The following is a 25444-nucleotide window of genomic DNA, read 5'->3' on the forward strand; positions in this document are numbered from 1 at the left end:
AATTAATAATAATAGTCTTCATCTTCCTTAATTTAGCAGGTGCTCCAGTGCCATCGTTTTCCCTGCACAAGAGTTTTAGAAAGCGTTGATTAGATGGAGCTAAAGTCACACCTTTCAATCCCAGACAAGGCCAAAGATAAGAACCAGGGTCCGGGCGTCTCTCAGATGTTGTTTGCCAAATATTGAAAATGACCATTTCTGGACCAATCTACTTCCCTCTTGTTTTGTCTGGTCCTTATCCAAACATCACCTTTTGCCATGCAAAGTTTCCGACATGTTTCCAAAAGTGTGATGCTTCTGCATAAAAAGAACTAAATCTCTTAGACCTTGCCTGCATGGAAAAAGTTGTAAGTGGTATATTAGTAAAGGGGCACAGCCCACCCCCGTGCTTATGGCATTATAGCTTAGGATCCTGCACCTGAATCTGAGAAACAACCACCTCTATTCCTATTGTTAGCCAATATCATATACATTTTAGAAGGCTTTGTACGTATGCTAAGTTGCATAACCATGAATCAGACTCCCCAAATGCCACGCACTTATGCTAAGCTTTATTGTGGAAACTTCTTAACAGGTGAAATGTACGTTGGCTTGACAGAATCAGATTTTTATTTTTTTAATCATTTCCATGGATAATATTGATGGTGGTTTTAAAGCATTCCTCCCCTCCCCCCCATTTTTATCAGTTTACAGTTGTGCAAAATTCTGTTTTAAGCATTTTTTTCTCCTTTTGTCAATTTTAATGTCCACAGTTGCAGGAAATTGGGGAGAGGGCAGACAATGGGGCTAGGCAGACAATAATTATTTAATGACAGATGTTGAGATTCACAACATTACAGCTTTATAACTAAAACACAAATTGCCAGGATCACATGTCATACTATACAAAGTAAATATCCTTGGATCAAACTTTTCTTTCTCAAGCAGTGTTTTTCTTCTTTTGCATATCTGTACATTTTGATGGTTATCCATGGAAATAGCTTTTCATCAGTTTGGGTGTGTACGGCTAAATCAACATTTACCAATAAAAACGTCATCCTTCCAAGCCTGACTGTATGTGACCTGACTGTATGTGACCTGTGTATGCAGAACCTGTCAGAAGCAATAGCAAATATAAACAGAGTGCCAGGCATGGCTGGTTATCTTTTAGGGATAATTGGTACAGGGGTCTTTAACTAGATACAAGGCTAGAAATAATCGGAGCAGGTGGCCTTTGAACCTGAAAAATGGGTACAGAGCTAGATAGGAAAAAGGGATGGAAGGTTTGTGTTGATACAGGGGAATCTGGGAAATGTTGTATCTGCTGTACACAAAAGGGTTATGAATATGGGCAGAAGTGAGCTCATGCTTTTGGGACAGTTTAATATAGTGATACTCAGACTGAGGCTCGCGACCACAAGTGGCTCTTTAATGTGTCTCCTGCGGCTTTTTGCAGCACAGGATACTAAAACACTCTGTGATTTCATTATTAATCAAGCAGGAAGCTTCTACTATGTTATTAACCAATTGTAGTCGATAAAATAATAATACTGGGTCAGTTATTTTGCTGTAAGAATTATATATACACATATAGAGAGAGAGAATGAAACAATGAATTCAGACTCCTGTGGCTCTTTGGGGTAATGTTGATCGCGAATTTGGCTCCTGTTCAGGTCTGAGTATCGCTGGTTTAACGGCTCTTCCATGCAGGGGGGTAAGGTCTGAACACCTCTGTCTGTGCTGATTTCTCACTGTTTAGTGAACTGATGGAGCTGAGTTATTTGCTATCTTATCAATAAGAGAATTAAGCCACCAACACTATAAAGGTAGGGGACTAGCTGCACTGGTATAAGATATTTTTATGTTGGTGTAACTACCTCTATGCTAGCGGTTGTGCTGCTATATTGCTTTCAACATCACACCGCAAACTGACATAGTAATATCTTGATAAAAAGTGTGTGCAGAGCAAACCTAGTGGACAAAGCACTAGGGTGGGACTCTGGAGATCTGGGTTCTATTACTAGCTCTGCCAGTGGGTGACCTTGAGCAAATCACTTCATTTCCCCGTGCCTGTTTCCCCATCTGTAAAATGGGGATTGTGATGGATTGTACCCCCAGGGTGCACTCTGGGAGCCATTGGAACCACTGTGCCCCCCGTAACCATTCAGCTGGGTTGGCCTCTCTCACACTGCTCTGTTGGTGACTCAGCCAGCCTCTCCAGGCCCTGTTAACACCCCACAGAACAGCAGGTGGTGCGACATGCCTACCTGAGTGCTTTACCTAAGCCACTCATGGATCAACAATGGCAGCACCAGCCAGCTCCCCAGCCTTGCACCCCTGCTGGAATATTCACCCAGAATTATACCATCTTGCACTGCACAGGGATCTGTACAATCCAAGCTCATTAATATAGTTCGCTTCCCCCTCGATGTGGAAAAGATTTGCACCATGCCTTTGCTAGCTGAGCTGAGATTTTTCCCACTCACTTCACTCAAAAACACACGGGTTACGATAAAATATAAAACAAGTTTATTAACTACAGAGAGATAGATTTTAAGTGAGAGCAAACAGATCAAAGTAGATTACCTTGTAAATAAACAAAATCGCAAACTAAGTCTTATACAAACTAGATTGGATTTGAATCAGCAATATCTCACCCTGTCTGATGATACAAGCAGGCTTACAGATTCTTGAGGCACAAACTGTATCTGCCTTGCAGCTTGGATTCCCCTCCCCCATTCAGAGTCCTTTGTCTTCCAGAGCTTCTTTCAGGTGTTGAGTTGTGGGGGAGTGAAGACCAAGTCATGATGTCACTCCTCATCATTTATAGGTTCTTCCAGCTTGCCGGAAAGTCTATGCATGTGACATGGGGAGTCTGCTGCATTGGCCAAACATTCTCCATTGCCTACGTGCTCCCTCCGAGGAAACTTCCTTATACAGAGTTCCTGTGCTAGTGGATTCTTCCCTGGATGGGTGTTGATGACAGCAATTAACACTGTCTGGCTACTCCATCGCTGTACCTGAAAGGCTAGTTGTGGGTGTTTTCAACGTCACAACATCTTTCAGTAACACATACAATGATAACACCTACAATCCAACAGGATATTAATGTCTGACAGATCAAGACTTTTAGAAGGATACCTCACAAGGCACGCATTGTACAAAACATATTAAAATTATAGGACAGTGGTGAATATGGGGGTGCCAGGGTGTCACAGGGATAATGATACTGCCCCTCTCTTGTAAAGTGACCTGAGATTTACAAATGAAAATAAGAGCTAGGAATTATTATTACTATCATAATAAAAATCTTGGTCTTGCCAGGCCTGGAGTCTTCAAAACTCATGAAATATATCCTAAAAAAAAAATCATAAAATTGGTTTAAAAATCAGGAGAGATCTCTGTATAAACAGCCCTCATGCCCCATACCAGAGGTGGCTGCGTCTCAGATTCAGGTGCAGGATCCTATAGAAACAGCTCCCACACTCCACCTCAGAGGTGGCTGCATCTCAGCAATGGGTGAGGTATCCCTGTATAGACAGCCCCGCACCCCACTCCGAGGTGGCTACATCTTAGCATCAGATGCGGGATCCTGTATAAACAGCCCTGCACCCTACCTAAGAGGCAGCTGCATCTTAGGGTTAGGTAAGGGATCCCTATATAAACAGTCCCCACACTCCACCCCAGAAGCAGCTGCATCTCTGCACCGGGTGAGGGATCCATGCAAAACAATACAAACAGAAACACCAGCAAGGAGCGCTTAGAGCCTCACAAGCTTGTCCGATAATGTCACACTATTCATAATTGGGGCCCTCCCAAATTCACAGCCATGAAAAACATGTCATGGACCGTGAAATCTGGTCCCCACCCTGAAATCTTTATGTTATACAGTAAAAGCACACAAAATACCAGATTTTAGGGAGGGAGACCAGTGTTTCTCAAATTGGGGGCCTGATCCACAGGGCATTGCAGGGGGGTTGCAAGGTTATTCCGGGGGGGTGGTGGTTTCACGGTATTGAGACCCTTATTTCTGTGCTACCTTCAGAGGTGGGTGGCCAGAGGGCCACGGCTGTTGACCAGGTGCCCAGCTCTGAAGGCAGTACCCCTCCAGCAGCAGCGCAGAACTAAGGGTGGCAATACCAGACCATGCCACCCTGACTTCTGAACTGCTGCCTTCAGAGCTGGGCAGTCGGAGAGCGGCGGCTGCTGACTGAGGGCCCGGCTCTGCAGGCAGCAGCGCAGACGGAAGGGCGGCAACACCAGACCAGGCCATCCTGACTTCCGGGCTGCTGCTGGCGGTGGCTCTGCCTTCAGAGCTGGGCTCCGGGCCAGCAGCTGCCTCTCTCCACTCGCCCAGCTCTGAAGGCAGGGCCGCCACCAGCAGCACGGAAGTAAGGGTATCGGTACCGCAACCGCCTCCCTCCCCCAACACACAATAACCTTGTGCTCCCCCCCTCCTTTTTGGGTCAGGATCCCTACAACACTATGAAATTTCAGATTTAAATATCTGAAATAATGAAATTTACTATTTTAAAAATCCTATGACTGTGAAATTGACCAAAATGGACTGTGAATTTGGTAGGGCCCTACTCATAATCTCTCCTCCTTGTATTTGGATAGCACAGGTGTAAGGAAGCTCTGTTACATACTCTCGGCCCATTGAACGTCTTAACTACAGAGGGTGATTGTGTATATTCATCACCTTTCCTGGATCTCTTTTGTCACCATCTGCATGTCTCACATCCCTGTGTGGTAGTTTTGAGGAGTCTTCTGCCTATATAAGAATTGAAGCAGTGGGTCAGGACTCCTGGGCTCTAACTTCTATTGGCAGGTCTGGGGGGAAAGGAGTGGGGTCCAATGGGTTAGTGTGGGGTCTGGGAGTCAGGACTCCCGGGTTCTACTTCTATCCCTAGCTCTCGGGGGAAGGGAGTGGGGTCTAGGGGGATAGTGTGGGGTCTGGGAGTCAGGACTCCCAGTTCTACTTCTATCCCTAGCTCTCGGGGGAAGGGATTGGGGTCCAGTGGGTTAGTGTGGGGGCTGGGAATCAGGACTCCCGGGTTCTAACCCCAGCTCTCGGGGGAAGGGATTGGGGTCCAGTGGGTTAGTGTGGGGGCTGGGAATCAGGACTCCGGGTTCTAACCCCAGCTCTCGGGGGAAGGGATTGGGGCCTAGGGGGTCAGGGCTCCTGGGTCCTGGTCCCAGCTAGGACAAGCGTGCGAGCTAAGCCCTGTAGAGAGGCGGGGGAATCGGAAGTGCCTCTAACCAGCGGTGTCTCCGCAAGGCCCGGAGAAGAACGGGTTAAATCCACCGCTCTCCTGAACCTTCCGCTTCCCAGGGAGCTGCCAGCCGCGGGGCCGGAGCAGCGCCGGGACCTTCCTGTCCAGCCCCCCGGAGCCCGGGTCCTGGCCCCGCCGGGTGTGCGCAGGGCTGCGTGCCCGGCTCCGGGGGCAGCACCAGCGGCAGGAAATCGCTGCCCGGAGGGGACCGGAGCCGAGCCCAGCCCAGCTCGGTTGAGCAGCCCGGGTCTCCCCCACGATCCCCGGCCCGGATCCCGCCTCCCCCCAGCAGAGCGCGGGGCCGGGGTTCAAGCCCGGGCGCGTTCTCTCCCCCGAGGGGGAGATTTCACCGAGCAGCGCTCCCCGGCCCGGGCGCGATCCCCCGCATGGAGCCAGGGGAAGAGCCGAGGGTCCCGGATCTCCCGGGCGCCCAGGAACGGGGGACCCCCAGGGGCGCCCCCCCAGGTGAGGAATGAGCGACACCGGCTGGGAGTGAGGGGGGAAGCTGGGATCCCAGCCAAGCCAGCGGGAGCCCCCCCACCCCCAGTTCTGTCTCCACTCGCTCAGTAGCGCCCCCAGCCGGCGCCAAGGAGTGTCCCTATTTCTGGCCCTTCTCCCCAGGGGACAAGGGCACCCTCTCTTGAGAGCGTTTGGCTTCCAGGCCCCACGGGAGTCCTCTTGGCTTCTGGAGATCTAGACAGCTGCAGGCTCCTTCATTTAGCCTTGGCCAGGTGATCCGGCCGCTCGCCACCCATAGGGGTTTTCCTCGGGTGCTCAGCCTGGCTGGTAACCTCCCCACTTCGCAGTGAGGATGCTGGCTAAGCCCTTGAGCGCCGTTATTCCCCTGCCGCCTTCCCACGATCCCCATGTGTCCAGAAGGCCAGACGGCGTCTCCCACGGTGCTCTGGGAAAGAATCACACAGCAAGCCGAGCGGAGTGCATCACAAAGCATTGTGGGATGTGCCCCCCGGAAGCCCTGGCATTGCAGCCCACCTGCAGGGGGAAAGGCAGCACCAGAGGGTGCAGTGACTTGGGGGGCTGCTCACACTGGAGCAGACATACCCTCACTCGTCCCCCACATCGCTGCCTCGATAACTAGACTTGGTGGCCTTGGTCTGGATGGGGGCACTAGATAAACTGGGCCAGGGGAGTATTCGGAAAGGCTTGTGGCAGGCTGATTAGTGTCATGGACTGGAAAATCAGAGGGACCATCCATAGATCCCTAGATGGTTTGCCAAAAGTAACCCCGATGGTTGTCCAGCCTGCCCTTCCTGCGTAGCCCAGGCTGGAGAGCATCACCATGGGACTCTCATAGAGGTGGGCTCCTTTCCCCTGTTTTACAGATGGGAAAACTGAGGTACAGAGAGGGAAATGGACTTGTCCAAGGCCTCCCAGTAGCAAAGCCAGGAATAGAACCCAGGACTCCTAGTGTTCTATCCACTAGGCTGCACTGTCTCCCTAAAGAAAGACAACCCAGTCTCCATGTAATGGAAAATCCATCACATCCCTTGGTAAGGCTGGTGCACTGACTAAATCCCCTCACTGTTAAGAATCAATATCTTATTTCCAGTTTGAATTAGTCCAGCTTCAATTCCCAGCTGTTGGGTCTCGTTCTCCCTTTGTCCAGTAGATTAAAAAGCTCTCCTGTCTCAAAGATACCAGAGAGAGCTGTATCCTGGGAAGGAGTGACTCTGAAAAGGACTAGGGGAGGGGATAATGACAGACAGCTCATCTTCACTTGGTTCCCAGACATGCTGTAGTGAAGCGAGCTAATATGATCCTTGGGTGTATGAGCTAGGGAATGAGGACGTGATATTAGCTCTGTATACAGCACTGGTGATGCCATTACTGTCCAGTTCTCGGGTCCACACTTCAAGAAGGATGTTGATAAATTAGAGAGGGGTCAAAGAAGAGCCACGAGAATGATTAAAGGATTAGACAACCTGCCTTAGAATGATAGACTCCAGGAGATCAATCTATTGAGCTTAATAAAGGGAAGCTTAAGGGGTGATTTCAGCACAGTCTGTAACTACATATGTGGGGAACAAACTTTTAGTAGTGGGCTCTTCAGTCTAGCAGACAAAGGTCTAACAGGACCCAAAGGCTAGAATTTGAAGCTAGACAAATTCAGACTAGAAACAAGGTGAAAATGTTTGATGGTGAGGGCAATTTACCATTGTAACAACTGACCAAGGATTATAGTGGATTCTCTATCAGGGGCAATTTGAAAAATCAAGATTGGGTGGGGTTGTTTTTTTTAGAAGACCTGCTCTGGTTCAAACAGGAATTATCAGGAGGGACGTTCTCTGGCCTGTGTTGCACAGGAAGTCAGACTAGATGGTCCCTCCTGGCCCTAGATTCTATGATATTGTCTTCCAGTGACCGTGATCAAGTCACTTCCATTTCTTTGTTTGCTATAAGGCAGGTTATCCAGAACGGACAAATCATTCTTGTTGCTCTTCTCTGAGCCTTCTCCAATTTGTTAACACCTTTTTTGAAGTTGTGGACACCAGAACTAGACTCAGGTTTTGGACGAATGGGTACCATAAACTGCCATGTGATAAGGGAGGATTCATAGATTAGGATGAGTAGACACAACACTTAGGTTAGGTGACTTTCTCCCTTCCCCAGTCCTTCATAACCAGATTAAACTTTTCAGACATATTAATGGGTGAATGCCAAATTCCTTTGCTGGCCCCTCATCTCCCCTCGGGAGGGATTTGGGCGGGTTTTGCTTCCTGCCCATCGGGTTTTCTATTTGGTGACAAACCCCTTTGCTGCCCCCTTTCTCCCTGTCACAGGGAACTGGATTTTCTCTTTCTTCCAGCAGGTGTCAGGAAGGAGGAGGAGAATCCCCAGTGGGAGCCACACAGGCCTTCGCAGAGCCCCGAGCAGGGAGAGGCCAACAGGGTGGGATGGCAGGGGGAAGAACTCCGAGGGGTGGAAAATGGATTTGGGCTTCTCAGTAGCATGTCTGTACCCCAGAGATTGACCATCTGTGGGCAATGTGGGAAGAGCTTTAGCCAGTATTCGGACCTTATTAAGCACCAGCGGATCCACACGGGGGAGAGACCTTACAGCTGCTCCCAGTGCGGGAAGAGCTTCAGCCAGAGCTCCCACCTCACCAAGCATCAGCGGATCCACACGGGTGAGAGGCCCTACAAATGCCCTGACTGCGGGAAGGGCTTCAACGACAGCTCCTACCTCCTGCAGCACCGCCGCACCCACACGGGCGAGCGGCCTTATGAATGCCCGGACTGCGGGAAAAGCTTCGGAGACAAGTCAGGCCTTACCCGGCACCAGAAGGTGCATCACGGCGAGAGACCCTACAAATGCCCTGACTGCGGGAAGAGCTTCAGCGACAGCTCCTACCTCATCCAGCACCAGCGCATCCACACGGGCGAGCGGCCCTACAAATGCACCGAGTGCGGGAAGAGCTTCAGCCGGAACTCGCACCTGGTCCAGCACCAGCGGGTCCACACAGGGGAACGCCCCTACAAATGCGCTGATTGCGGGATGAGCTTCAGCCACAGCTCCACCCTGATCGGGCACCAGAGGACCCACCGTGGCGATAAGCCCTACAAATGCCCCCAGTGCAGGAAGAGCTTCCGGCACAAGTCAACCCTGGTGAAGCACCAGCGGACCCACACCGGGGAGCGGCCCTACAGCTGCCCCAAGTGTGGGAAGAGCTTCTGCTGGGGCTCGGCTTTCATCAAGCACCAGCGCACACACACCGGGGAGCGGCCCTACCAATGCACCCAGTGTGGGAAGGGCTTTGGGGACAGCTCGGCCCTGATCCAGCATCAGCGCACCCACACCGGTGAGCGGCCCTACAAGTGCCTCGAGTGCGGGAAGGGCTTTGGCGACAGCTCCACCCTGAATCAGCACCAGCGCACCCATTTGGCAGAGAAACCCTACAAATGCCCAGAGTGCGGGAGGAGCTTCATCCTCAGCTCCCACCTTGTCCGGCACCAGAGGGTCCATGTGGCCTAGAGTCCCCATGCAAGGACAGTTCTATTAACTGTTCACACCTCTATAGGAACCTTAGAAACCAGGCCTCTTTAGGGACCAGGCCTCCTTAGAAACCAAGGACCTTGGAGACCTGGGACCAGGCCTCTTTAGGAACCAGGCCTCCTTAGAGACCAGAGACCAGGCCTCTTTGGGGAGCAGGCCTCCTTAGAGACCAAGGGCCTTGGAGACCTGGGACCCGGCCTCTTTAGGGAGGAGGAAGCAAGCTCCTTAGGAATCACATCAGCCCAGAGACCTGACATAGTTTTTCCCCTGGGGCGAGGCACAGCCCGTCTGACTCCAGACTAGTGATGTACCACGTAGGCATTGCGATATGAGTGCAGTGTGTGTATGGGTGGAAGGGGAGGATGGGAATGACTGAGGGGCCCACAGGTGGAAATTAGTTGAAGTGGGGAAGGAAGTGAATATGGGGGTCCCTTCTACCCCAGTCAAGATGGGGCTATTAGAAATGCTTAGAGGCCACAAGGCAGGGTTCTCAGCCTGGGATCGCTGCCCCTCAAAGGGGGTCATGGTAACCCTACCCCTTCCTTGTTGCTAAGAGGGAGGGTTCCTGTCTATATGGCAGTGGGATCCTGGTAGGGAAAAGGTGAGAATCCCCACAGTAGTGAGGGAGTGATCTCTGAAGGACATGGGGCCTTTTGTCTGTGCCCGCTCCTGGATGGGGTGGGGGAGACCTGTTCCTTCGTTCCCCTGGAACTCCACAGCTCTGGACCTCACTCTCTGCTCCTTCTCTTCTCCCAGGGGCTGGGGAAGGGAAGTATTGGGAGCCATGGGGAGGGGTACGTGAGGCTGCTGGAAACTGGAGGGGGCTGCTCTCAGAGGCCAGACAGATGTATGCTCCAAGATGGCTGGGCGGGGGGTGAGGGAGTGTCTAATCCCCTCCCTGGTGGCGTCTCCAGTGCCTGGCTCCTCTCTCCACGGTGCATAGACCTGCTAGCTCAGGAGCCCAGTGGCACCTGGGGAACGTCTGTTCCTGAGCTTGGGGCAGCTGGCATCCAGCCAGCCCCACCCTTGGCTCTCGGTTCCCAGCAGGCACCTGGATCCCACCCCCTGCCTGGTTTTGATGATGATCCAGTCTGCTGTTGTGTTAGTCAATTGTATCTGTTGGAAATAAACTTCCCCACCGGGATCTGCCTCCCCCCGTCTCCGTGCTGAGGGCCCTGTCTCAGGGCTCAGCGTGGCCTTGGACATGTTGTTCTCGCCTGCAGAGAAGCTCAGAAGCTGGCTTGGGCTCCCAGTTATCACGATTTGCCGCTCTGATCCTGACGTAAACCCCAGCAGAACGCCGTCTCGTCTTGCTCAGTATCATCTTCATGGTAGGTGTGGCTCTCAGTTCCCTCCTGCCCTGCCTTACCCCTGGCAGGAGCCCTCCCCTCCCCCAGCCTTTCTCTGAGGGCTCAGAGAATCATAGAGATGTAGGGCTGGAAGGGACTTCGAGAGGTCATCAGGTCCAGCCCCCTGTGCAAAGGCAAGTCCGAGTAACCCTAGACCACCCCTGAAAGGTGTTTGTCCAGCCTGTTCTTAAAAACCTGCAATATTGCGGCTTCCACAACCTCCCTAGGAAACCTCTAACCTATCCTACATCTCCCTTGCTGCAGATTAAGCCCATTACTTCTGGTCCTGCCTTCGGTGGACATGGCGAACAATTGATCACTGTCCTCTTTGTAACAGCCCTGAACATATTTGAAGACTGTTATCAGGTCCCCCTTCAACCTTCTTTTCTCAAGACTAAACATGCCTGTTTTTTTTTAACCTTTCCTCATAGGTTCTCTAAAGCTTTTATTATTTTTGTTCCTCTCCTCTGGACACTCCAGTTTGTCCACATCTTTCTTAAAGCTCGGTGCCCAAAATTGGACACACTTCTCCAGCAGAGGCCTAGGCTGAGTGCCGTTGGACCAGCCCCTGAGAAGTGATCACAGAAGGGATCCCTTACCCGTTGCTCCCACTCAATTCCCATTTCCGACTGCCACCGAACCCTCCTGGCTTCAACCTTCATGACCCCAACGTTCCATCTGCCACAACTGCCATGGAACCTTCATGAACCCAATGTTCCATCTGCTACAACTTCCATGGAACCTTCATGAATCCAATGTTCCATCCAGCATAATTGCCATGGAACCTTCATAACGCCAATGTTCTGTCCACCTCAACCACCATGGAGCCTTTATAAACTCAATGTTCCATCTGCCTCAGCTTCCATGGAACCCTCCTGGGCTCAACAATTCATCTGCCATGGAACTTTCTGGGCACCCCTATATTCATCAACAACCTTTTCCCATCTTGTGACCTACATCCTCATTTCAGGGTCAGAGTCTTTATCGGCCCCATGTATGTCATCTTGCAAAGAAACAGCCAAGCCCTCACTTGGGGACATCCCTGTGTGTCTAATGCAGATGGCAGCAACCTCAGCCTGGTCACCTGCTGGCCCTACGGGATTCCCCCACCAATACTCCACCAACTGATGCATTTTCCCCTGGGAGAGTTGAGAATCCCTCACCCCCTATCTGCCTCCAGAAGTCTATAAGTTCTTTAGAGCAGGGACTGTCTTTTTGTTCTGTGTTTGTACGGCACCTGGTATAGTGAGGTCCTGCCCCTTAACTGAGGCTCTGCTGTAATACACCTAACAAATAATTCAAAGGGGTTTGGTCCATGACTGGATAACTATCTATCCAACTACTCCAGTCCTTCTCACTTCTGAGAGCTTTTTTCCTAATGCCTGGGAAGATAAACCCACCGATGCCCCCCAACACACCCTGGGCTCTGAGCTGTTCCCATGTGAGCTCCAATTTATAGTACAAACTTCCTTTCCACTGAATGCATCCGATGAAGTGAGCTGTAGACTAACACGGCTGCTACTCTGAAACCTTTTGTTGCTCAACCTTGCTCAACATGGGTCTACAGCTGCCCAAGGGTGGCCTATTGTCCTGCATCCCAGAGAGCCGCCCCACACAGGGAAGGGCTTGACACTTGCTGAAGGACCATCCAGGACACAGCAATCTGCAGCTACCAACTCTGAATGTCTGTTAACTACTGGCCCTATGGAGCATGGGGGCACAAGTAATCCAGATGTGCAGGGGAAGGAGAGGGCAAGAGGGACCCTCACCAGCCTGAAACACGGACAAACTCCCAGCTGGGGCCAGCTCAGAGCAGGGGACTGGGAGTGCTTTGTGCTTGTTTTCAAAGCTCTGTAACTCTCAAGGGCTTTAATAGTAAAGTCACTGGCGTTAGGAAACCCCTTTGCTCAGCCCGTGTTCTTTGCTTTCTGTAAGGGTCCGTGGCCGTCCCTCCCCATCAGTCTCAGAGGGAGGCCATGCCCCTGCACTAGCGCGTCTGAAAGGGGGAACTAGCACTCTCAAGGCTCTGACTCTTTGGGCAGGGCAGGGCAACAAACAGTCTATAATGACAGGTTTCAGAGTAGCAGCCGTGTTAGTCTGTATCCGCAAAAAGAAAAGGAGGACTTGTGGCACCTTAGAGACGAACCAATTTATTTGAGCATAAGCTTTCGTGAGCTACAGCTCACTTCATCGGATGCAACAGTCCGTAAGGCGCTGGCCCTCCGGGACAGGCCAAGCAGTCAGCAGTGTATGAGGCCCTCTGGCTGGGCTGAATGACAGTCTAGAGGGCTCTGGCTGTCTGGGCGGGGCAGGGCCACAGTCTAAAGGGCTCCAGCTGTCTGGCAGGGAAGAGGAGCAAGGGATCTAGGGGCCTCTGGGCAGGGCAGAGCAATAAGCAATCTAAGGTTCTGGCCTCCTAGCTCAGGCAGATGACAGACAAATGCAGGCCTCTAGGCCTAAGGTGGGTAGGCGGCTACCTCAGGGGTGGGGCGGCTGCAGGAGGTAGGGGGACCTGGGTCCAGCCTACTCCACTGGGTCCCAACCCAGGGCCCTGCCAATGGTGCAGGGCCCGCCTTTTAAACGTCCTGTCCCACCTCTCTGCTTCCGGTGGGGCGGGCGCGGCTGGCACGGCTCCGCCCACCAAGAGTGAATGGTGCCTCCTCCCTATCAGTCTCCAAGGGAGGCTATGCCCCCTCTCTACAGTTTCCCACCCCCTTGTCCATGAAAGGGTTAAACTAGAAGCCTAGAGGGCCCACAGTCAGAGTGCCCATGGCCTTGGCAACTGGGGGTGGGGGGGAGAGACTCGGAAGGTTTCAGGCTCTAGGACGGCTGGATGGTGGAGTCCCATGTCCCAAGGACGGGCTCAGGCAAGAGGTGTGAGCCTGGGCATGTGCCCCATAGACCCAGAGCTGGAAACAGGGACTACACCCTGCCCAGAGCCAGAGCCAGGGGACTTGAGAGCACATGGGACCCAACGACGGGGGCCCACTGGCAATAGATGGGTGTCCATACAGAGGGGGACTGGGCGTGGACTGCTTGGACTGCTCTGACACACATGGATGGACTGATTGATTGGACAGAGAGACAGATGGACCAATCGCTAGCTGAGGGAAGTGAGACGCCGACGCCAACCCCAATGTGGTGGCATGAGACACAAAATTGATTCCAGATCTCCAGGGAATGTTCTCCCCATTGCAGATCAGACCCCTGGGGATTTTGGAAAAGATAAGAAAACCAGACTCGGGGGGGGGGGGGGGACGACACACAGAGCCCCTAACGTCTGGTTAGCGAAGCCTGCAGATTCAGCCAGGCCTGCCATGGTTTGGCTAGAGACAGAAGACATGGCTGATGGCAGTCATGGCTGCCTTCCAGCCTCACAACTTTCCCCCAGGCCAGCTGGGCCCAGCGGCCCAATGGAGCGTGGCAGGTGGCCACCCCGCGTGACTGAGCCCTCAGACGAGCAGGCAAGAACGAATGTACAAAATTAGAAATCGCCGTGGAGGGAGCCTCTGGTGAGAGCAACGAGCTCAGCTGATAGGAGCAATGAGCACTGGGGGCAAAGACACCAGGGACATGGGGGGCATGCAGAGACCCTGGCAGAGGGAAGGGTTTGTGGGGGAGGGGTTGCAGGGAGTCCCTGAAATGGTGGGGGGGCACACCGGGAGTTTGTGGGGAACTAAGCGGTGGCTTGGGCCCCTAGGTGCTGCTGCACTACACATAAGGAATAATATAACTGAGGGCGTGGGGTGGGTGTGGCCGCCTGCCCTCTATGTGCTACTGTGTTGTGCCCCATGGTGCAGCGCACAGGCACGGGAAGGGGAAAAGGGAGGGAGCCCAAACTGGGAAGGGGTAACTCTCCCCTCCCCCATCTCTGTCTTCCTCCCTTTCCCAGGCAGAACCCATCTCATGGCCCTGCCCAGGGACCTTCCTGTCCCAGCGCCCCGGCCGCCTGGGTCCCGCGTGTGCGCCGGAGCAAGTCTCCCTCTGCAGGCTGCAGCCCCAGGGCGGTGAGTGGGGCACCGGGCACAGCAAGTCACAGCCCGAAGCCCAGGGAGGGAGAGACACAGCAACCGAGGCGGGAAATCGCTGCCCGGAGGAAGCGGCAGCAGGGCCAGGGGGATTGGTACTGAACTGGGACCGGAGAGACACCCCCCCTCCCCAGCCAGCTCCAGGGCAGCCCGGGGGTCTGTGCTGTTGAGCCATGCAGGGACCGCCCACCCAGCCCGCCGGGCCAGCCCAGGCCCCTCCTCTCCCCTGTGGGGCAGGGGTTGGGGGGTTCGCTCCTGCCTGTCGGGGTTTCCCTCCCTTTGCCACCCCGCTCTCCTGGTGCAGGGAAGGGGCCTGGCTGGATTCCATCCGCCAGCGGCCACTAGGACGCAGGAGGGGAGTCCCCGGGAGCAGGGCTTCCTGCTCAAGATGCCCCAGCGGATCCATACCAGAGAGTGGCCCTACCCCTGCCCCGACTGCAGGCATCGCTTCCGGCAGAGCTCCCCCTCACCCACCACCGGGCCACCCACACCGAGGAGCGGCCCTACCAGTGCCACGACTGGGTGCAGCTACACCGCCAACGGCAGCCCGCGGCGGCACCGTGCCAGCCACGCCGTGGGCTACGGGGTGCAGCCGGCTCGGCCCATGGCTGCTAGAGGAGAGTGGTGCCCTGCCAGCCCTGAGGCTATCAGTGGGTGCCAGGACCCTGTCATGGACTTGCACAGCAGTTCTCAATCAGGGGTCCAAGGCCCTCGGGGGGGGGGGGGCACGAGCAGGTTTCAGGGGGTGCGCCAAGCAGGGCCAGCATTAGACTCGCCGGAGCTCAGGGCGGAAAGCTGAAATCCCACAACCCGGGGCAGAAGCCCGGAGCCCCACCACTTGTGGCTGAAGCCAAAGCCTGAGCAACTTAGCTTCACAGGGCCCCCTGTGCTGTGGGACCCTAGGCAGTTGCCCTGCTTGCTACCCCTGAACACCAGCCCTGGATTTCATATGCAGAAAAACATTTGTTGTGGCACAGACGGGCCGTGGAATTTTTATAGCCTGTTGAGGGGGGCCACAGAAAGAAAAAGTTTGAGAACCCCTGGACTAGCAGGCTCTTGGGGAGGCTGTTGCATTTGGTGAGTCCCTGGACACAGGGCCTTCTTCTCCCCTTTCCTATAGGTCTCCTCGTCAGACTACATTTCCCCTGTTGCATCATGGGCATAGGACTCCCAGGATGCACCTCCCCTTCTCACCTAAGACAGACCAAAGTGCATCCTGGGAGTCCCCGAGCCACCGGCATTATTAGAGTTGTTGGTTTCTCATGCTCCCCTTCTCTATAGGCTGGGCTCCCTGGTTGGACTACATCTCCCATGGTGCATCATGGCCTGCCCTAGGGGATGGGAGGCAGTGCATATGGGAATCCTGTGGCCATGATGCACCATGGGAGTTGTAGATTGTGTGCCTCATGATCCTATTCTATATAGGCTGGGCTCCCAGGTCTGAGTACATCTCCCCTGATGCATCATGGTCTACTCTAGGTGACAGGAGATGGTGCATCATGAAACTCCCACACCTGCAGTGCATCATGGAAGATCTAGTCCAGCCAGGGAGCTCAGCCCTCCCCCCCCGCCTAGAGGAGACTGGAGACATGAGGTAACCGAACTATAAATCCCCTACAGCACTGTGGTGGCAGATCCAAATTGAAATATTTCTGTTTTCAAACATTTGGGTTTTTTGAGAACACATGGACATTTTCCGTGGAAAGCAGCGCGTGCTTTTCATCTAGTCAAAAACTCAATTTTCTGTAGAAAAACAGTTTTGACGGAAAGTTTGTCACCACCTCTTCTTGTTGGGAGTGCGTCAGACCAGCCATCCTCAGTTGGCGCTGGCATCTGATAAGCCCCCGGGGTGACACCGAACAGTTAGACTTAACCAAAACCGTAAATGGTTTGGGGGTCTGCTACCAGGGAGATGGGCTCTTTCCTGCCAACTTACCACCCCAGGTCTTGGTTCACTCAATGTCAGAACTGGAGGTGGGCAAACGGTTTCATCTGAACCATTTTTCCCCCATGAAAAGTGCAGATTTTGCACCATGGCAACATTTTGCAAATTCACATTAGTTTCACCAAATTGTTGATGTACACAAAATAAAATCTGAAAAATCCAAATGTAAAGTTTTGACATTTTCTAAATGGAACATTTTTTGATTTTTTTTGGTTCAAAACAACTTTTGGATTCCGAATTTCCTTCAATTTCATTAAACTCCAATTCAAAAAGATTTTTTAAAAAATGCTCAAAATTGAAACAAAAAAATGTACATTGACCCAAAACGAATCCCCCTCCCCCACTTTTTGATTTGCTGAAAATGTGGTTTTCAGCTCGACCCCAAATGATTTCTTTTCAGAATTGCCGGTGAATCAAAAGATTTGTTATTCACCCAGCTCTAGCTGGAATGTGCCCCACCATTCTTAGCACCACCCAGGCCAGATCCTCTGGGCATGGATGGGATCTGTGCTCTGCTCCAGCTTTTAAACAGTCTCTTGGGGGAACCTTTTTACAGTTAGGCTCCCACAGAGTCTGACACTTCCTTCAGGTTAGGCCGTGCAGCCTCGCCACCTCCGAGACAGCTCCAGAACTCCTGTTTCACATTGCAAGCTCTCCTCAGTGACTCCAACTGAAACAGACTCCTGGTTAGAGACTTGTACACTCCCCAGGGGCAACAGGGGATGGATCACTTGGTAATCACCTGTTCTGTTCATTCCCTCTGAAGCACCCAGCATTGGCCGCTGTCGGGAGACAGGATACTGGGCTAGATGGGCCTTTGGTCTGACCCAGTATGGCCGTTCTTAAGGTACTTCAGCCAGTATTTGCAGCGACCCCAAGCGTTTTCAAGACAGAGCAGACTGTATTAGCCAACTGGAACACAGCACTGGAAGTTGTTAGGTTAGCATCTGCATACACAACGCTTCTTAAAAGTCCCTGGGCCCTATAAGGGCCTGGCATAAGGTCAGCAGGGCAAATTTGGGGTCATTCGGACAAGGGGTTGCTGAGCAGAATAAAGGACCGGTTGGTAACATTTCCGTTCTTATCACGTTGGGTTTTTTTTGCTACACACCCGTGGGCTCAAATTCTTGCTGAGATCACCCCGCACCGATCTCACTCGATCTGGTCTGCTCTCTGCTCGTGTCTAGCACCCACTCACTCCGCCTTTGGGGGAGCAAGAGTTAAAGAAGTACAAGGGCTGTGCTGTTGCTTGCTGAAGTGGCATGCACCTGGGAAGGTTTGCTGGAGTACCCTGAGATGGGGATCAATGAGCCTATGAAGCAGCAGCCCGAATAATAGAGTTGCTCAGGAGCTTAAGGGTTGACTCCAAGCACCTCCCCTGTGTCATGAGTTCAAGCTGAGCTGTTGGCAAATTCCCCAGCCTAGATGACTGCTCTCCGGTTGTGGCAAACGAGCCCTAAACTCAGAGCTTTTTGATAAGAACCAATAGTTCAAAGTGCTTGGAAACCTACGTGCCTAATCAGATTGTCTTGAAAATTGCTACCCATCCTCAGTACCAGCAGGACAGAAAATGGTACTAGTTTGGGGTCATTTGGTCAAGGGTTTCCTCTGACAGGGCACCCCAATCAGCGTCCAACTTTAACAGTCAAGGTGCTCGGAAACCCACATGCAATAGAATCATAGAGTCTAAGCCCAGAAGGGACAATTGTGGGTCATTTGGTTAAGGAGTTCCCCACATGCAGCCCCACCAGAAAGAGCAGCTTTGAACGTTTGCAGATTTGTATCATGTGTTTGGCCCAGAGCTTAGGCTCTGACTCTCAGGCAAGGAATAATGGGGGAGTTGCCAATTTCGGCTGGATGCATTCCAGGAGCTTTCATCACGTGACATAATCTTTAATTAAAGATTCAACTTTAATGCCTGAAGACTCCAAAACAATCCTGGAGGGTTGGCAACAATGTACTACAAAAGCTTTCGGGCTAGGTCCACAAAGGGATAACTGCACTTAGGGTGACGCGATGTCCCGATTTTATAGGGACAGTCCCGATATTTGAGGCTTTGTCGTATATAGGGGCCTATTACACCCCCAACCTCCGTCCCAATTTTTCACCCTTGCTATCTGGTCACCCTAAGTGCTCTTTAGGCACCTAAATCCAACATTTAGATCCTCAAAATCCCTTCTCAGCTGCTGCCTAACCCTGTGAGCACTGACAGCCTCTAGGTGCGTGAATTTCCATTGACAAAGTCTCTTTAGCACCTAAAGATTTGCCAGTGGGAAACCACACTGCCACCTAAAGTCCTTACTCCAGGGGCCTGTCTTACACCTAAACCCCATCTAGGTGTTCCCCCACCTATTGGGCCTGAGCCAGGCCGTGATCTCAGACATCCTATACGAATCACAATTTCTAAGCTTTAGCCCTGTGGTTAAAGCCCAAGACATAGAATGCCCAGGTTCAAATCTCTGCCTGATGGGAAGTGAACCTATATCTGCAGTTGTCTGGGAGCAGGACTTTCTCAGGCTCTCCTATTGCAGCTGTTCCATGGAGCACAAATAGGCTGTGGATTGCAGGGTGGTGCCATGGGTTGGCCGCCTGTGAGTCCTTCTCACGTTAGGTACGGATCACCTTCACCACCACCGGGCTTTATTGCACTGTTTATTGGGACACTAGGTGGGGAGGGCTCTGAGTTACGACAGAGAATTCTTTCCCAGGTCTCTGGCTGGTGGGTCACACTCACATGCTCACGGTCTAACCGATTGCCCTATTTGGGGTCAGGAAGGAATTTTCCTCCCACTCAGATTGGCAGAGCTGCAGGGGGGGGTTGCCTTCCTCTGCAGCATGGGGCACAGGCCACGCGCAGGCTTAAACTAGTGTAACTGGTGAATTCCCTGTAACTTGAAGTCTTGAAACCCTGATTCGAGGACTTCAGTAGCTCAGCCAGCAGTTAGGGGTCTATTCCAGCTAGGGTGACCAAACAGCACGTGTGAAAAATCAGGACAGGGGGTGGGGGGTTAATAGGAACCTATATAAGAAAAAGACCCCAAAATCGGGACACCCTGGTCACCCCAATTGCAGCAGTGAGTGGGTGAGGTTCTGTGGCCTGCACGTGCAGGAAGCCAGACCAGATGATTCCTTTGGGCCTTCTCTGTGAGGTGCTAGTTCCATATTTAGCGTCCCAAGCAGCTTCCCCTCTTTCTTCTCAGGGAAAGGGAGCGGTGCTGGTAGTAGCAAAGAGCACAAGCCACCCACCCATTTTCAGGGCTTCCTTCCTCTTCCTCGGTCTGCTCCCAGCTGCTTTAGTTGCTTCTCCCCCTCCCCACCTTCTACTTAGCCCTTCCGCTTGTGGCTCCCTTTGTTAATTGCTCCTCCATTTAGGTCCCAGGTAACCCAGACGGGTGGGGATTTGAGTGACAGGGCACCGAGGCAGCTCCTTCACTGGAGGTTTTCAGCAGGAGGCTGGACGGGGCCTCCGTCTTGGAGGGGTCAGACACAACAAATCCCGCAGCGGGGCTGGAGTTACACTTGATGACGCTGGCGGTCCCTTCTAGCCCGATGGTTCTGTGTTCCTCTGAACCCGTCACAGGCACTGAAAAGCTAGGCCTTGCAATGCCAAGGCTAAGGCCCCTTGGTGGAGACGGCCCTTTGGACCTCTGCTGACGTCCCTTCACCCCCCTGTTTGCTTCCCCGAGGGATTAAGGCAACAAGTGCTGCCCCTGAAAGGCAAGGGCAAGGAGGCAAAATCTTCAGGGCGGGCCACTCTGTGCCATAGGCGTTCGCTCTCACCCTGCCTTTTGCGTGGCCTCTGGGGCTCCTTTTGGACACGCGAGGGGTATGGGCACTGGACTCCAGCACTGGGTCTGTGCCGGGCGCTGGGGACGGGCATGCTCAGTTCAGGGCGCACGTGCACACCCGCTGGGATGAATGGAGCAGTACACACCTCTCCGAGCGATTGTTGCAGGCTGTAGTCTTCTCCCTGGGGTGTTCTCATTGCCCTGAGATGAATGGGCCACTTCACACCTCTCCCTGGACGTGTGTATCTGGGGAAGGCATTTGGCATCTCCACTCCCCTGCCCCCAGCTGGGCTGTGCCCCACACAGCCCCACCAGCTCCCCTCCGCTCTTACCAACGCATGGGGCAGCACGGAGGAGGGGGGAGGCAGCAGTTGAATGGTGAAGTGTGCCCACGATGCCCCTTTGCACACACAGATTCCCCTAATCCCACCCCCTCACTGCTACCAGCACTTCCTCAATAACAAACAAGGGAAATCCCCTGCCAGAAAATTAATGCAGTGTTACCGTAGCCTGCAGCTGACGGATGGGGGCTAAAATGCAAACTCTGAAAGGCAAGGAATAGTTTTCTGGGAAGCAATTTTTAATTGACCTGCCAGGGACCCAGAGGCCTGGATGCATTTTTAAAATGTCGGTATAAATAACAGAGCCCCCGGTTACAGGCCCTTCCCCAACCTGCGTGGCCTAAATCAGCCTCAACAAACAGCAAAGTTTCATGGATGGCTGAGGCCATTAGCTCATTTAATCTGACTTCCCATAGGTCACAGGCCGTTACTATTCAGCCCAAAGCCTTTAGTTAGACCAAAGCATTTCAGCCCTGTTGTGAGCGACGGGCAGAGAACACGAGAAACCAGTGAGCCGCCACTGCCTGAGGGTCCCTGCACTGGCAGGGAATTGATTGGGTGAGCCCATACTCAGCGAGTAGTTATCAATGGTTTGCTGTCAAACTGGGAGCGGCCATCTAGTGCCGTCCTGTAGGAGTCAGTCCTAAGTCCAGTACTAGTCAAGATTTTCATGAATGACTTGGATAATGGAGTGGAGAGTACAATTATAAAACTTTCAGACGACACAAAGCTGGGAGGGGTTGCAAGCTCTTTGGAGGTCAGGAGCAGAATTCAGAATGACCGTGACAAATTGGAGAATTGGGTGGAAATCAACAAGATGAAATTCAGTACAGAGAAGTGCAAAGTTCTTTATTTAGGAGGGAAAAATCAAAAGAACAACTACAAAATGGGGAACAACTGGCTAGGTGGCAGTGCTGCTGAAAAGGATGTGAGGGTTACAGTGGGTCACAAATTGACTATGAGTCAACCATGGGATGCCTCTGCAAAAAAGACTGGTATCATTCTGGGGTGTATTACCAGGAATGCTGTATGTAAGGCATGGAAGGTAAATGTCCTGCTCTCCTCAGCACTGATGAGATCTCAGCTGGAGCACTGTGTCCAGCTCTGGGCACCGCACTTTAGGAAAGATGTGGCCAAATTGGAGAGAGTCCAGAGGAGAGGAACAAAAATGATAAAAGGTTCAGAGAACCTGACCTAGGAGGAAAAGTTAAAAAAAAAAACAACAGGCATGTTACTCTTGGGAAAAGAAGACAGAGGGGGGGACCTGGTAACAGTCTTCAAATATGTTAAGGGCTGTGATAAGGAGGACAGTGATCAATTGTTTTTCATGTCCACTGAAGGTAGGACATGAAATAATGGGCTCATTCTGCAGCCAGGGAGGTGGAAGTTAGTGATAAGGAAAAACTTCCTAACTCTCAGGGTAGTGAAGTGCGAGAACAGGTTTGCCCCGGGAGGTTGTGGAATCCCCGTCACTGGAGGTTTTCAAGAGTAGGTTTCACAGACACCTGTCAGGGATGGTCTTGGTCCCGCATCAGCACAGGGGGCTAGTCTTGATGACCTCTTGAGGTCCCTTTCAGCCCTACAGCTCTATAATTCTATGCCCAGATGTTCAACAGCTGGCAACCCGCACCCCTTGCTGCATGGGAAGTTGACAACCACCCCGCCCACAGCCCCAGCCAATCTGACCTGGGGGGAAAATTCCTTCCTGACCCCTAATCGGTCATTCCTCAGCATGCGAGCAAGACCCACTGGCCAGGCAGCTAGAAAGAAGATTCTCTGGATCACCCCGTCTGGGGTCCAGATAGGGGCAGATCTGTGCTGCTTCAGGCTCATGCTGCTCTCTTCCCAAGGGACTGACTGACCCAGGATTAATCTGGGGCAAGGTATCGTGTCCATACCCTGTAACCTTCCGGCCTGAGCTCTTAGCCAATAGCCAGGGCCTTGCAAGGCTGTTCCTCTGTGGACAGCACCTCGCTGAGACAAGGCAGGTCTATTCCAGGTGTGATGGTGTTTATTTACAAAGAATGCCCACAGGACCCTGTTTCCCTATACGCCGCAGAAAAGAAACAGCCGGCAGTTTCCCCGCAGCACAATCCCCACCTTTGCCCCTCCAGTGGGCTCTGTGACCAAGAATCTCTGCCTCTGCTCCCTCTCAGGGTCATGCTCCCACCTCCTTCTCTTGACTTGCTGACTCCAACCCAGGCTGATCTCCTAGGGCTCGGTGCTTGCAACCAGCTCAGCTCTGACCCGCCATGTCTCCTGGCAGTCGCTTCCTTTCTCGGCGGCTCTCTCTACTCCCTAAGTGGCGCTAAGGAGGTCTGTCATTGTCACCTGATAGCTGCCACCAGGGCCTACCAACATTGCACCCCCTGCCAGCACAATCTGTGGGTCGGCTGATTGTTCTATTGAGCCCCAGAACACAGACTTGCATCTAAGAACAGATAGATACACTCACGCTCTATTTCAAGGTGCTTGGAAAAATACACGCACACTTCACATCATTTTGAAAACCTCATCTTCAGGACCAGGGGAAGATGGAGCGGAGCTGCTTTTCACAGTCTAACAGGTACGACCCAGCTCTAGACCTGCATGACCCATCGATCCCGCCCTGTGTTCCTTCTCTCTCCTGGAACGCTAGCCCCCTATAACCTGTCCCTAGCTCTCTTCCCCAGGACAAGCCGTCCAACAAACAGCCAGAAAGGCCATGCCTAGAGGCAGGAAGATGCAGCCCCTTGCCCAGGAGGGTGCCCCTGGGCCGAGCCGGCTGCAGCCCTAGCCCAGGGCGTGGCTGGCACGGTGCCGCCGCAGGCTGCCGTTGGTGGTGTAGCTGCGCCCGCAGTCATGGCACTGGTAGGGCCGCTCCCCGGTGTGGGTGCGGTAGTGCAGGAAGAGCTCCGAGCTGCAGGGGAAGGCGTCCCCGCAGCGGCTGCAGCGGTAGGGCCGCTCTCCGGTGTGGGTGGCCCGGTGGTGGGCGAGGTGGGAGCTCTGCCGGAAGCGGCGCCCGCAGTCGGGGCAGGGGTAGGGCCGCTCCCCGGTGTGGATCCGCCGGTGCGTCTGGAGCAGGAAGCTGCGGGAGAATCCCTTCCCGCAGTCGGGGCAGCGGTGGGGTCTGCCGCCCGCGTGGCTGCGCCGGTGATGCAGGAATGGCGTGCGGAGCCGGAAGCCCTCCCCACACTGGGGGCACCGGTAGGGGGGCTCCCCGCCTGGATCCCCGTGGGTCCTCTGGTGAGCGGTGCAGTGCGAGCGGATGGCAAAGCTCTTCCCGCAGTCGGGGCACTTGTAGGGTCTCTCCCCGGTGTGGGTGCGCTGGTGGGTGACCAGAGCCGAGCGCTGGCTGAACCCCCGTCCGCACTGGGCGCAGCCGTAGGGGCGCTCCCCGGTGTGGGTGCGCTGGTGGGTCAGGAGGGAGGCGCTGAGGGCGAAGGCCTTGCCGCAGTCGGGGCACCGGTAGGGCCTCTCGCCCGTGTGGGTGCGGCGGTGCCGGATGAGGCTGGAGCGCTGGGAGAAGCCCCGGCCGCACTGGGCGCAGTTGTAGGGCCGCTCCCCGGTGTGGACGCGCCGGTGGGTGACCAGGTACGAGTACTGGCGGAAGCTCTTCCCGCAGTCGGGGCAGATGGTCAGGGCGTCGCCCATGGGGGCTCCCCGGGCGTGTCCCCCCCCCACACCGCCCCTGAGGGCTCCCCTCCTGCGTCCTGGCGGCTGCCGGGATCCAGCCGGCCCCTTCCCTGCGCCCGGCAAAGGGAGGGAGACCCCCGAGGGACAGCAGCGAACCCCCCAACCCCTGCCCCTCTCCCGCGGGGGAGAGCAGGGGCCGGGGCTGCCCCCAAGGCCCGGCGGGCTGGGGGGGGGACCCTGCCGGGCTCAGCTGCACAGACCCCCGGAGCTGGCTGGGCGGGGGGGGGGTGTCTCTCTCCGGTCCCAGCTGGGCCCCGATCCTGCGGCCGCTTCCTCCGGGCGGCGATTTCCTGCCTCGGCCGCGGCGAGTCTCTCTCGCGGCGCCGCCCCCGCGCCCGCGCCCCGCCCCGCCCCGCCCCGCCCGGCCGGGGCTGCAGCCGGGGACGGGCCCTGCGCCGGGCGGGCCGGGCCGGGAGGGTCCCGGCGCTATCACAGCCCGGCCCCATGTGCTCTGGGGCGGGGCAATGCCTCGGCTTAACCCTTCCCTTGCCGGCACACTCCCTCCTGGCCCTGGTCGCCTTCCCCCCCCCCCGGGTCAGGCGGGGTTGAGCCCCCCCCCGCTGCAAAACACTTGGGGATCCCCGGTGCTTTGAAGTCCCCCCCCCGCAGGATGCAATTTTACAAACCGCTGCCCTCACCTGGGGGGGGGGGGGGTTGTGCTACCCTGGCGCAGTTTGCTGCCCCCCCCCCATCATCTGGTCCAGGGGTAGCAAGGTGGGCCAGGGCGGGGTAGGCTCGGCACAAGTTTGCTACCTCCCCCCATCTCCCGGGAGCCCTTTGTGATGGTGAGAGGTGCCTCTTCATCCCTGGGAAATCTCTGCTTTAAATGGGGACACCCACAAAGAAAAAGAGTAAGCCCTACGGTGCCCCAAGCCCTCCTTTTCTTTTTTGCGGATACGGACGAACAGGGCTGCTCCTCTGACACCCCTAAAGAAAGGTATTTGTCTAATTTGCAAAAGCATGCTACTGCGCTCCAGGGCCGGGCTGTTGCCTCTAAAACCAGCGAACAGAGAACGGGGTTGCAATATCTCTGTATTCGGTCTCTTCCC

The 25444-nt window shown here is 54.1% G+C and overlaps 2 protein-coding genes across 3 annotated transcripts; one reads left to right on the top strand and one right to left on the bottom strand.

The window, feature by feature from the left end:
* Window positions 1-5291: 5291 nt before the first annotated feature.
* Window positions 5292-11758, top strand: LOC141988563 (uncharacterized). Of its 2 annotated transcripts, none has more exons than XM_074954391.1 (2): window positions 5292-5720; window positions 8086-11758. In XM_074954391.1, the coding sequence occupies exons 1-2, from the start codon at window positions 5642-5644 to the stop codon at window positions 9246-9248; spliced, it is 1242 nt and encodes a 413-aa protein (XP_074810492.1). In that variant the 5' UTR covers window positions 5292-5641; the 3' UTR covers window positions 9249-11758. The 2 variants fall into 2 exon arrangements, with proteins under 2 accessions (XP_074810492.1, XP_074810493.1); XM_074954392.1 differs by having other exon boundaries at window positions 5317-5720; window positions 8083-11758.
* A 9828-nt stretch (window positions 11759-21586) lies between these two features.
* Window positions 21587-24443, bottom strand: ZNF768 (zinc finger protein 768). Its single transcript, XM_074954422.1, has one exon. The coding sequence runs from the start codon at window positions 24351-24353 to the stop codon at window positions 23493-23495; it is 861 nt and encodes a 286-aa protein (XP_074810523.1). The 5' UTR covers window positions 24354-24443; the 3' UTR covers window positions 21587-23492.
* Between the last annotated feature and the right edge of the window lie 1001 nt (window positions 24444-25444).

Source organism: Natator depressus, chromosome 6 (genome assembly GCF_965152275.1).
Source record: "Natator depressus isolate rNatDep1 chromosome 6, rNatDep2.hap1, whole genome shotgun sequence".
NCBI lineage: Eukaryota > Metazoa > Chordata > Testudines > Cheloniidae > Natator > Natator depressus.

What these genes read in the sequence shown, in the direction of transcription:
- LOC141988563 (XM_074954392.1), top strand. Translation starts at nt 5,642, where the DNA reads ATGGAGCCAGGGGAAGAGCCGAGGGTCCCGGATCTCCCGGGCGCCCAG. An exon ending in CCCCAGGGGCGCCCCCCCAG is followed by an intron (nt 5,721 to 8,082) that starts GTGAGGAATGAG and finishes TCTTTCTTCCAG; the next exon opens with CAGGTGTCAGGAAGGAGGAG.
- ZNF768 (XM_074954422.1), bottom strand. Translation starts at nt 24,353, where the DNA reads ATGGGCGACGCCCTGACCATCTGCCCCGACTGCGGGAAGAGCTTCCGC.